This window comes from Protopterus annectens, chromosome 8.part0 (assembly GCF_019279795.1).
Source record: "Protopterus annectens isolate FY-2018-M chromosome 8.part0, PAN1.0, whole genome shotgun sequence".
In the NCBI taxonomy this organism is placed as follows: domain Eukaryota; kingdom Metazoa; phylum Chordata; order Ceratodontiformes; family Protopteridae; genus Protopterus; species Protopterus annectens.
Window position 1 is genome coordinate 1,223,735,342 of NC_056741.1, and position 13,426 is coordinate 1,223,748,767.

General features: G+C 38.5%; 1 protein-coding gene across 1 annotated transcript in view; it reads right to left on the bottom strand.

The window, feature by feature from the left end:
• Positions 1–13,426, bottom strand: part of LOC122809319 (rho guanine nucleotide exchange factor 3-like) — a 278,435-nt gene that overhangs the window by 122,544 nt on the left and 142,465 nt on the right. The window contains exon 5 of the mRNA XM_044080719.1: positions 9,083–9,179. Within this exon, the coding sequence (XP_043936654.1) occupies positions 9,083–9,179 (97 nt within the window). The remainder of the gene's footprint in view (positions 1–9,082; positions 9,180–13,426) is intronic.

Consider the following 13,426-nt stretch of genomic DNA (forward strand, 5'->3'; position numbering starts at 1 on the left):
CTGAATTTGCAATCACATATTGTACTGGCAAATATGGAGAACTCACTTGTTTGAAAACAAGCAAGCAATCAAAAGGTGAGAGAAAAAGCCACACAGCTGCTGACAGGTAAGCCTTGCTACTACTGTCAGATGAATATGAATATCCTAATTATAAGCATGTGACAGCTCCTGTTAACATCATCAAAACGAGAATCTTAAAAAAACATAAATACAAAACATAATAAAAACCAGGATCATTCTCTGTGAGGACACTGATGGCTTGTAACTGTGTTATTCAGAATATTCAATGGGCAGCTTTGCCTAGCAGTGAGCTAAGTCTAATTAAAAAAGACCGTCTGCTCAGTGTTCAAAATGTGGGGGAGGGAGTCACTCTTAAAGAACCACATAGACAGAAACTGAAAAGACATACATTTTTTTTATCTTATCATAAAGCTCCACAAAATCCAAAACTGCCAATAGCAAATTAACTACTTATTGCTAACTTTATTTATTTTTTCGAATCCTGAATGTCCTCATGAGGCAGACATCTTGATGTGATATTGTTTTTTTAGAAAACTCTTTTTGCTTATAAAACCTTATGGGGACACAGCTGATGAGATTAATTCACTGTATAGTGTTGCTGTCAGATCACAGTTCCATTTACTTTGAATGGAAGCAATGAGAAATACTACTATGTCTGATAATCCTCAATAAAAATATGAGTGACCGGTTTGCAGTAAATTTTACATAATTGTTTCCTACATATGCGTTACATGATTTATTAAAATGTTATTGCAGAAGTATAAACAAATAGTTGAAATAACATGGCCTTTTTAATTCTGCATTCTCAGGTCTTGTCTTGGAGGCAGCCAGCATATTCAATTTCCTGTCTTGCTAACTCAGATAATTAGTGAAATTCCTCTTAGTGGTTATTCCCCTCAGACAGCAAAAGGCTCAGTAGGTTTGTAACCCAAGGGGAGGAAAAGAATGCTGCTGTAAATGACAGTACAGAACTTTATGACTTCAAAACCAAAAAGAGCTACAGATAGTCTGCTTTGTGTGCTTACATTTCAAGATACTTTCAAATGTGATATATGAAATAATGTAAGAGTGAAAGAGACAAATTCCTAAATAATGTATCATGATTTCATTCAGCCCAAACATGGGAAGACGCTGACTAGGACAGAATTGCCACAGAGGGGAAAAAATTGCTAAGTCAAACTTTTTTTAATGCGTGGGAGCATGTGGATCATTCTGTAGGGAGGAACTATACTTTGCAGAAGAAAATTTTGTGTTTATTGATTCTGAAAAAATAACATCGAACAAAGCCTTCTTATGTAAATTGTGCTAAATATCCTGAATTACTATTGTTTTCTGCATTTCACTAGGTTGTCGGCATCTATAAAATACTAAAAGGCAATTTCAGATACTGCTCACATAATCCCCAAATTATGCAACATTTTGATCAAAGTAAAATATTCTTTGTTGACTGAATAGAAATTTCTCAGTAACTATATTGTCTATATTCTGTACTAACTGTCAATAAGTGTGCACAGAACCCCAGGAGACAGCATGAAAAATAAAGGCATGTAGCCATTAGTTCTCCAACCATCGACTGACAACCCCTTTCTCCCATTTTTGCACATTGGATTGGGGTGTTAGTTCAACAGTGACAATCATCTAGAGGAAAGCTTTACACTGTGAGGTGGCTAGCCCAGCAGTGGTGTCATTAGTTCTCCATATTAATTTATTAATAAATTAAATTCTAACCTCTATATGCAAATATTAGATAATGTAAACATTTAAAAATAGTAAATAACCCCTCAGCCTATCTGCATACCATTGTTAGAAAACAAACAGGTCAGGCATTTGGCAAAAAATGAAGCACTAGTACAACCAATCTCATTGTCTGACTTACTGTGCTCAGAGTCAGGAATCTAGCTAATGTTACTTAAGATGTAAACTAGTTAGACCCATCTGTATGGCAGTTCTAGTTAACGTTGATTGAAACAAAACTAGACAGATTTCTTTGAGTCAGACAAGAAATAGCAATAATAGACCTGAATGAAACATTTTACGCCCAGTGAAACAATACTGAAATTCATACCAGCTGAAATGTTTCTTTATATAAATTGCACTGTATTCACATCCTAAAAGTAACTTATTAATACTATAAAAGTGAAAAGTGTAAATATTTAGTTATTTGTAGATAATGAGGTCCTGTTAGTACAAAACCTTAAGTAAAATTGCTATCATAGTGGAATAGGAGGTGAAAGCCCTGAATGCGGAAGATAAGAGTGTAATATCTTGACAGTGGGGGAGCTGTTGCTGGTAAAAGATCTATGAGGAAGTACTTGTCTGCTCCGTTCTCCGGGGAGGGTGTGGAATTATGCTGGGGTGCACTCATCCTGTCATAACTCTCAGTGAAGGCCAGGGATCACTGTTGGAGGGAGGCAACACTCACAAGAAAGGTGGTGGTTCTGAGATACATGTCACAATTCTCTCAGAACTGTCCGTAATTTTGCAGAATATCCTTGAATTTGCCTTATATTTTTTCCATGTCCCTCATAAAATGTTTGATTTTTCTTTTGAAAACCTCTGAGGATTACAGTCAGTTATGTCATACATTAGAGTTTCACACTTCTTAATAAGGAATTTATGTTGATAAAAGCCTTCTATTCTATTAACATTTTAAGTGTATTACAGTAATTTATTTATTTATTTATTTATTTATATTTGTTGACCGGGAGTGTCCAACTGGATGTAGGTCCATTTTTAGCACAGGCCCGGGGAGAAAAGCTCCACAGTTAAAATAAACAGACAGTAGTTACATTGGATTACATAGCGATTAACAATTTACATAGCAATTACTTACAACATATTTATAGATGAAGAACATAGTACATCACTAGACAACTAGAATCTTTATCTGTACATAACAGACATTAACAAATGTTACAATAAGAAGTTCCTGGTGTATAATAAGTACTAGACTTATGAGCATCTGAGCTTGCTATAATCAAGGAAGTTAGTAGAGTGGAAAAAAAGTTAGTGGTTGGATGGGGTGGGTGATATTAGAGTGGGAGTTGCAAGGGAATAGCCAGCATGTTTTTAGGTGCCTTTTAGTAAAGTTTTGAAGTGGGTGCATGATGGTATGGAGGTAATTGTGGGTGGGAGGGAGTTCCATAATTTGGCTATGGTGCAAGAGGATAGTGCTTCACCAGCAGAGTTATTGGCTTTAGTGATCTGCAAGTGATTTTTGTTGGTCACCTGCTTAGTGGTCTGATGGTGCGACAGGGTTGGAGTAGATTCTGGAGGGATGGAACATTTAGTGGATGGTTTACTAGTTTGTGGGCGAGTGAGAGTTGATACCATTGAAGGATAATATTAATTGTAATATTTAAAAATATTTTTAAAAAGATATTTAAACATTGTAATATTTAAAAATTATCCGTTTGACTTATGGCAAAAGGGTCATTTCTTCACTTCTCCAGGGAATTCCATTCACCAAAACATGCCTCAGAAATTCATATTTCAATGAGTTTGGTTATTTTCCATTTTCTTTTGAAAGTATAATTGACAAAAGGTACAGAAAAAGTAACATCATAGCATCATAGCAGGTTACTAGGTAATGGCCCTACAGACTTTTTAAGCCAAGCCATTCATGCCCCAATTTTTCCTAATTATCAATGCCCATGGGATAGGACAGCTTTGGTATATTCATGTGCCTTAGGCATCTACAAACTATCCCTGTACATAAGGGCTACAGGTGGCAAGCCAGGGGTGAATTTGTGATTTCCCATCCATTGGTCATAACTGCATTTGAATAGGCTTGGGGAGGAGCTGTGCGTCACATAAACGTTGAGTCTGTTCCAGAGAAGGGGTAATCTCTGTGATACATACCTGTTCCTCCATCACATTTTGTTTAAATCACAGATGAGATTTAGATCCTTTGATCAGATAGTCCTAGAGCTGTTGGTGTTGCAAATGTGCAGCAGATCCATCAGGGTTGGATCAGAGAATACGTTGAAAGGTAGCTGCAGATCATTCCTCAGTAGGCTGCGGGAGACTGAGTGCAAACACATGGTTTTGAGGTGCTCCACATAGGACATATTATTTGTACCCTGTGCATAAGAAATAAGGCATTAAAGAAAGCAAAAAAAAAAAAACAAGCACCGTCAGCTGTGAGTTTGATGTATTGTATTTTATAGTACTCTTCACTGCTGGGTCCATTCATCATGCCATGTTACTTACATCTGGAATCATTTACCCATGGCATTGACTAAGTAGCGCAAAAACAGGTTAAATAGCATGGCCAGTACTCCAGTGGTGATTATTACTAAAATGGCATGAGTAGTACTCCAGATGTGATTATTACCAAAATGACATGGCCAGTACTCCAGTGGTGATTATTACTAAAATGGCATGGCTAGTACTCAAGATGTGATTATTACCAAAATGACATGGCCAGCACTCCAGTGGTGATTATTACTAAAATGGCATGGCTAGTACTCCAGATGTGAATATTACCAAAATGACATGGCCAGCACTCCAGTGGTGATTATTACTAAAATGGCATGAGTAGTACTCCAGATGTGATTATTACCAAAATGACATGGCCAGCACTCCAGTGGTGATTATTACTAAAATGGCATGAGTAGTACTCCAGATGTGATTATTACCAAAATGACATGGCCAGTACTCCAGTGGTGATTATTACTAAACTGGCCTGAACAGTTCTCCAATAGTGATTACTACCAAAATGACATGGACAGTACTCCAGAAGTGATTATTACCAAAATGACATGGCCAGTACTCCAGTGTTGATTATTACTAAAATGGCACGGCTAGTACTCCAGAAGTGTTTACTATCAAAATGACATGGCCAGTATGCCAGTGGTGATTATTACTAAATTGGCATGGCTAGTACTCCAGAAGTGATTATTACCAAAATGACATGGCCAGTATGCCAGTGGTGATTATTACTAAATTGGCCTGACCAGTGCTCCAATGGTGATTATTGACAAAATGGCATGGACAGTGCTCCATTGGTGATTATTACAAAAATAACATCCCCAGTGTTCCAGTGGCAATTATTACCAGAATGGCATGGACAGTGCTCCTGTGATGATTATTAATGAAATAGCATGGCGAGTTCTCCAGGGGTGATTATTATCAAAATGGCATGCCCAGTGCTCCAGTGGTAATTATTACTAGAATGGCATGGGCAGTGCTTAATAGATGATTATTACTACTAAAAATGGGATAGCCAGTGCTCCAGTGGGGATTATTACTGAAATGGCATGGCCAGTTCTCTACTGGTGATTATTACTAAAATGGAACAGACAGTGCTCCAGTGGTAATTATTAATAAATGCATGTCCAATGCTCCAGTAATGATTATTACTAAAATACATTGCCAGTGCTCCAGTGGTAATTATTACCAGAATAGCATTGCCAGTATTCCGGGGGTGATTATTGCCAAAATGACATGGCCAGTGCTCCAGTGGTAATTATTACCAACATGGCATAGCCATTGCTTAATAGGTGATTATTGCTAAAAATTGGATAGCCAGTGCCCCAGTGTGGATTATTACTGAAATGGCATGGCGAGTTCTCTACTGGTGATTATTACTAAAATGGCACAGACAGTGCTCCAGTTGTAATTATTAATAAAATGCATGTACAGTGCTCTAGTAGTGATTATTACTAAAATACATGGCCAGTGTGCCAGTGTTAATTATTACCAGAATAGCATGGCCAGTACTCCAGTGGTAATTATTACCAAAATGGCATGGCCAGTGATTCAGTGGTGTTTATTACTGAAATGGCATGCACAGTACTCCAGTGGGGATTATTACTGAAATAGCATGGCCAATTCTCTACTGGTGATTATTACTAAAATGGAACAGACAGTTCTCCAGTTGTAATTATTAATAAAAGGCATATCCAGTGCTCCAGTAGTGATTATTACTAAAATACATAGCCAGTGCGGTAGTGTTAATTATTACCAGAATAGTTGCAAAGGAACCTGCTTACCTGCTTGATTGTCTAGTTGTTCATGTCATAGCTTTGCAGCTGCAGCGTTAACAGTTTGGTTCTGTATTCATTTTTATTTGTTTAATGCTATACTGACTTGGAGGCATTCAATAATATGATCACCACTGCAAACTGTGGCCTTAGTCCCTAGTCATCTACTTAGTCCCTAGTTGCCATGCAAATTGTCTACGCACTCTGTTTCCTTATAGATTAGTACTAGGCTAACTATCTTCAGGGGCCATTTTAAGCCTAGTCAATTACCCTATGTGAGGATCAAACCCTGCACCTTGTGTCTTTAAGGTAAGCACCTTAACCATTACACCAACCTCCCACCATAGATTAGTACTAGGCTATGTGCCCTTGTGAGCCATTTTAAGCCTAGACAATTATCCCTTGTGAGACTCAAACCTTGCACCTTGTGTTTGTAAGGCAAACACCTCAATCATTAGGCCACCTTCCCGACTGCTTTCTTCATGTCATTATGTAGTTATTTATTTATTTATTTTGGTATTTATTATTTATGGTGTGGGAGTAGGCAAATGGTGTGGAAGATGGCCATCAATGTCGGAACATTATTCACGTATTTACTTATAGTGGGGCTTAATGTTTGTGAATGTCACTGTCTGCTTCTTTACATGATCATCTATTAATCAATGTTCCAAAGCTGACAACTCTTTGCCAGTTTGGCAAAGGGGATATTCGACAGCTTCATAATCACATTATGTCATTAAAGGTTTACTGCTTCAATTGAAAGTTAGGTTACTAAAAACCTGATATATAACTAGTTTAGGTTTTATTTTTTTGTACTCAGTTTTTTTAAACTTTCTGCTGGTCTGGTAATGGTGGAAAGATCATTTTTTTTCTGTTTGGATAAATACCTAAAATTGATAGTTATTTTTAGCAGTGTGGTACATAATTATTAAATTTGCCTACTGCTTTAGTTATTTAAAGTATACTCATCTTAGTAATATTAGAAACTATTAGTAAAGTCATGACCCTGACTGCCTGCCACAAATTTGGTGAATCTAGACTACACTGATGATGCAAAAACCAAATGATATATATATAATTAGATACCTCATTGCTAACCTATTGATTTTAGGAAGGATCACTAAGAAAGTAATTTCATGTTTTCAAAATCAACACAAAAAGAATCAACCAAGCAGTATTATACAAATTATCTGCAGTGCAAAATAAATAAAATAATACTGAAATTATTGTCATGAAACTGTTAAATACAGAGTAATTAAACTTCATGGTAAGCAATGCACAGCAATTAACAGATAAGGTTGTTGTTGTTTGTCTTTCGGCTTTTTCCCGGTAAGGGGTCGCCACAGCGGAACTCCGGTCCGCTAATAATTGGCAGTAGATTTTTACGAAACGCCGAGGTGCCAGCTCGACACCCAACCTTCAATGAAGGCACGCCCATTTACGCACGTATGTCTTTCAAACGCTACCCAACCGCGGGGAGGACATGCAGACTCCACACAGAAGGCACTCCCAAGCCAAGCCGAGAATCGAACGGGAGAACCTCTTGCTATGAGGTAACAACGCTACCGCTGTACCACCGTGGCAATTAACAGATAAGGTAATAGCAAATAAAAATAAGTACTATGTAAATATAACAATGGGATTGGTCAATGAGTGTTAGCATGAGTCTGGTCACTGGGTGTGGGACTGATCACTGGTTGTTAGTATGGGTTGGTCATTGGGTGTTTGTTAGTATGGGACTGGTCACTGGGTGTTAGTATGGGTTAATGTAAAGACATTTTGCAAGAAAGGATTCAAACGGTATTCATAAATATGTGAGCTCTTATTGACTGAATGTTTTTAAATAATTTAAAAAGCCAAACCAAGTTAGGAAAACAATATTTTGGCAGTTATATTAGCCAGTGGCTAAGATTTTCTTGTAGCTTCTGATTTCTGTTTACTGGCTTTGTGGTGTATGCATGTTTTATCTGCACTGGTTTACTAATTCATTTCCTCAAATAATACTTATCAACTGGCTACACTGAATTGTCCATAATATGTTTGGCATTTATCATAGCTGAAAATGGTCTTTGAAAGATGAAGTAAAGTGATAAACAAATAAGGTAAGAAAGTATTCAATAAATTTTGCTATGGCTTTGTGTGCACAATCTGAATTCATAGAACAGCTCTACCACAATGCTTGTGCTGTGTACTCAGAAAGGTTACATAAAGTGTGCACATTACAAATCCCCCTAGTATCAGTAATTTTTAATAAAATGGATATGCATGTAACTTGTCAAACAATATGCTTAATTTTCTATGGATTACCGAGGGACAGTACAGTAGGTGGATTAATCACATTCTACAGCAGAGAATGTGCTGATACTTGTTGCTTCTGTCACCCACAACAATTTTACAACTACCTAAGTCACCACTTGTTTCAGAATAATTTCAGCTCATTTGTGTGTTATGTATGATTCAAATGAAACCATACCATGATCTTCTAAATGTGTCCCATATGTAATTTTGGTAGTGGTTTCTGCTGCATTAAAGCCTTAGAACTTCAACTAGGCCATGTCAAGACTTCTCTATACTCAAACCAATAAGGCATGATATATGCACAGAAATATATCTGGTAATAAAATAATGCTAACATGCTGGTCTTGTATTAAATATTGACTCGTATCATTGCCTATGTATACAGACATTCTTCTCCACCTGAGCTCTACACTTTTTCTACTTTCTGTCAGCTTTTGACATGCTAATTGTATTTCATCTTTTGATTATGCTGCTTTGAAATATTTAAAATACAAATGTGCTGAATGTAAGTGGTCTTTCCACTATGCTACATTATGATATTTAAAATAAAAATGTGCTACAAGAGATCCCTTATAAAATACGTTTCTACTGCATATGGAGACATATCAATCATGAGACATGTAATCAGTATGGAAATGTTTAGAGTACTGTAGTATAAAAAAGGTGAGGAGAGATACATTGACTGAGTTTTGGATTAAACATATTTAACTTGGAACAGAAACTTGTATCTGGAACGTTACATGCACACTATTGACTGCAACTGTTCAGTATCTTACCTTCATGAAGCGGAATAAGAGAGTCCAGGGTACCGAATATCTGGTTCAGTTCCTCCTCTGACATAATGGTCAGTTTCAGCATGGGTTCATAGTAAGCCTAAGGAAAACATGATCTCATGTTACCAAATGTACACGGAATGCCCAGTCTTGTCACAGTAGTTATGCTTTGTCCTGCACAATGACCTCGAGTTATGTCTCTTCTTACTCCTGTGTTCCAAAAGCAGTATCTGAACCACTAAACAATAACCACTTTCAAAAAAATGAGCAGGTATCTCTCTCTCTTTCCTTAAGTACATATATTCTTTGTAGAATTTGTTTTAAAATAACATTTCCCTCTTATGGATGTGTTTTGCTCCATCCTGGCAGATTCCTACTGTTTAAAGCTCCAAATGCCCTCTTTCACAACCTCCCAAAAGTTTTGTTCTGCATTGTAGTATAAGACAGATGAGCAGCAGGTAATGTGATCTGTGGGTTACCTGTGTAATCTTATCATAAAAAGGGTTTAAATGTTCATGCTATACCAACATGCTTGCTACCTTGAAAACATACAGTGTAACAAGTTATGAATATTTCATTCCTTTACTCAACTGGCCAAAATTCAAACATTGTTTTTTCACTTAGTGAGAAAGTGATTATACGTTACTTATGGCCCTCTTATGAGAAGGGCAAAGTAACTATAAATGGCCACACCATCCTCCTTGCCTGAAACTACCAAATTACAACCTAAGCCCGTAAGTACTTTTACCCTGCTGCTGGACCTAGGATACTAGTTTAGTTACAGATGAAGTACGTGTCATTTCTTCCTCTCGTGTATCTCTCAGTGTTGTCAGCATTACAGGGACAAAAATGGCAAAGTACAGGCATCGGAATCCAAATGTGCTGGTACATAACTATATGTGTGCTAGTGCTTCAGTATCTGTATACAGGGAAATAATGTCATTTGCACAACCCTATTAGTTATTTTATAAAGACAAATGCCTTTATGAACAGGATCCTTGGTTTACATGCCGGTATTAGTGGCTGTGATTCACAGGGTCGTGTGCATAGGTCAAATAAATGCATTTAAATGGTCACAAGCTCACTTCAAATTACACAGCTGTAGCCCACATGACTGTGTACTTCACTGCATAGGTTTAGAAACACACACACACACACACACACACACACACACACACACACACACACACACACACACACACACACACACACACACACACACACACACACACTTAAATGTATATATTAACAGAATCATATATGTGGACTCATGGGTCTATATGCACATGCATAAGAGTCATGGGAAGAGGCTAATAAATATGTTTAAATGCTTGTAGTACATGAAGCCATGCATACTGGTCAATAAATCTGTGTGTACATAGGATCACAGGATCATAGGAAGTTACTAGGCTAATGGCTGTAGGACCCTTACAAGCCTAGCCAAGTTCTATCCTTATTTCCATGATCAGCAAATGTTGCCCCTTTCAAGAGGGATACAGGTGGAACCCCCAGGGTGAATTTACAGTTACCCATCCAATCATCCAGATTGCGTTTGAAGAGGGCCAATGAGGTGCTCTGTTTAACATGAAGTGAGAGTCAGTTCCAAAGGTGTGGTAACCTCTGGGAGACAAATCTGTCCCTCAAACAGGTTCTATTAATGTCACATACCAGGTTAAGGTATTTAGAGCTAGTAACCCGTGTACCATTTGACTTACGGAGATGCAGCATCTCCAATAAAACAGTCAGAGATTGCATTGTAATGAAAAAAAAATAAAGTGACAGTGATTTCAGATGATCTGCATAGGACAGATGCTGAAGATCTAGAATTTTCCTTGTGAAGAAACTTTGTGGTCTCTCCAATTGCTGCAGGTGCTTGGAAAGGTACACACCAAAACGAGCATTGTACTCAATTATTGGCCTGATGAGGGAACAGTACAGGGAAGTTATAACTTCTTCTTTTTTTTTTATGGAGACAATGCCCTTACTTATGAGATGAGCAATATAGAATGCCCTTCTTACCACTGTGGAGACATGGTAGTCAAAGGTGAAGTTGCTATCAACCTGTGTACCCAGGTCTCTCCCCAATGAGTGTGTACTTAAGGTGTTGCTATTGATGTGGTAGTGAGTAGGAACATCGCCCTTACTGAAAGGGATGATAATATGTTTTTTTGCATTGAGTTAAAGTTCATGACTTTGGCACCAATCATTTGTTTGTGTAAGACCCTCTAGTAGGATTTTAACATCATTTGGAGATTCTATGACTGCTCCCAGTTTGCATTCATCAGTAAATTTTGACAGCCACAGACCTTTAGTTTTTGCTTGTACTTCAGAGAAATAGATTCCAAATAGTAACAGTCCCAGGACTGATCCCTGTGGAACACCACTGGTTACAGGTCTGCTGTTGGGGTGGATTCCCCTATTTTGACTATATGGGTTCTATCAGTAAGCCAGTTAGGGACCCATCTAATGATATAAGGGTTGATCCCTAGCTGGGTGAGTTTGTCAATGATGCCTGAGTGAGGGATTGTGTCAAATGCCTTGGCTAATTCTAGGTAGGCTGTACGCACAGCTTTCCCTTCGTCCAATTCCTTGGTGACTGTTTCAAGGATGTCCACCAAGTTTAACAGGCATGATCTCCCTCTGACAAATCCAAACTGAGTAGGGCCAGGTGTTTGGAGATTACTTATATCTTTGTTAATAAGGTCCATTATGATTCGCTTCATGGCCTTGCAGATAAGGCTAGTCAGGATAATAGACCTATAGCTGCTGGGGGTCAGGAGAAGCACCACCTTTACCTTTATGCAAGGGAATAATGGTGGCCATTTTCCATTCAGCTGGGATGAAGCTGGTGCTTAGACTATGATTGAAAAGAGTACCCAATGGTGTTGCTAATTCTTATTGGAGCCCATGTAGGACACAGCCTGGGATGTTATCAGGTCCCATAGATGCTGTGTTCCTGGCCTATGAGAGGGCATTAACAACCTGCTCTTTAGAGAAACAAGGTAGGGGACAGATGGCAGGGATGTCATGGGATACATGTGGCGGGGACATGGGAGTGAAGGTTTCATAGAACCTGTTGGGCAACAGGTTAGCTATGTCCACAGGCTCAGTATAATGTGGTATCATTAACTACCAGTTCAGCACAAATCTGGGCCTTTCCTTTTAGATTACAGATGTAACTAAAGAATGCCTTATGGTTGCCTTTAGTTGAGGAAGCTAATTTTGATTTATAGTTTGCTTTGAAGGACTTCACAAGAAGTCTTATTCACTTGTTTAAGCTGAGGAGAGAGTGTTTCCAGTTTAGGGCTCGCTCTCTCTTACTCTTAGATAGCAATGTCTTCCTCCTATTGTAAAGCCTGTTAATGGCAGTTGTCCACCAGGCAGGTTTGCGCTTTCTTGAGGAGATTGTTTTGGTCCTTTCCAGTATGGCTGAGTCAATATTGGTGTAGAACTCAGCATAGTTGCCAGTTCCATCTGAAGGGGGAGGTGCAGAGAAGCTATTTATAACATCCTGTAAGAGGTTATAATCTGCTATGGAGAAGTTTTTTAGTTTAGTTGCTGCTATGGGGAGGGTCAGTTGTGATACTTCAAATGAGCCTGATTTGTGGTCAGATCTCACCAGGGAAGACCTCACAGTGGGGGTATTACAGTAGTCCCCCATACTGGTAAGTACCAGATCTAGGATGTTGGCACCCTTTGTGGGAGTGTCAACCAGCTGGTCCAGGGCACTGGAGTTAACAAAGACGAGGAAACTTTGAGCAGTTGAGTTTGAGCATGAGTAATCTACCCCGTCAATGGATAGGTAGTGAAAGACAACCAAAATCATGGCGCTCGGATGTATCTTGATAGTCTCAAGTAGATCCAAATAGGCTGAGTGGGTGTCCTGATTCATGGATGGTGTCCTGTACCTGGCAATGGCTTGAACAGGTGTTCTACCAACAGTTAATTGCACCTGAAGTATCTCCAGAGAATCATGCTGTTTGACCAATCTGGAGATGTATTTTTTTTAATGAAAATTGATACGCTGCCTCCTTTAGTTTTTACACCTTTAGTTTGTGGTCTGAATGTGTGGAAGGAGGTGTAACCCTAGTATGGCTGGAGTGCTTTCCACAGCCTTGAACCAGGTGTCCATGACTGTACAAATGTCTGCGTCTTTCAAGGTGAGGGCCGCTTTCAGTGAGTGCAGTTTTGTGTTAAGACCCCTAGTGTTTAGCAACATAACCCTGAGGCTGTTTTTAGATGGAGTTTTTATGTTGGGAATTTTGTCTTTGAGACACTGCCTAAAAAAGGTACCATGAGGGTGGCAAGAGCAGCCAGTAGCCGAAATCGCAGGAGTGACAGATGACC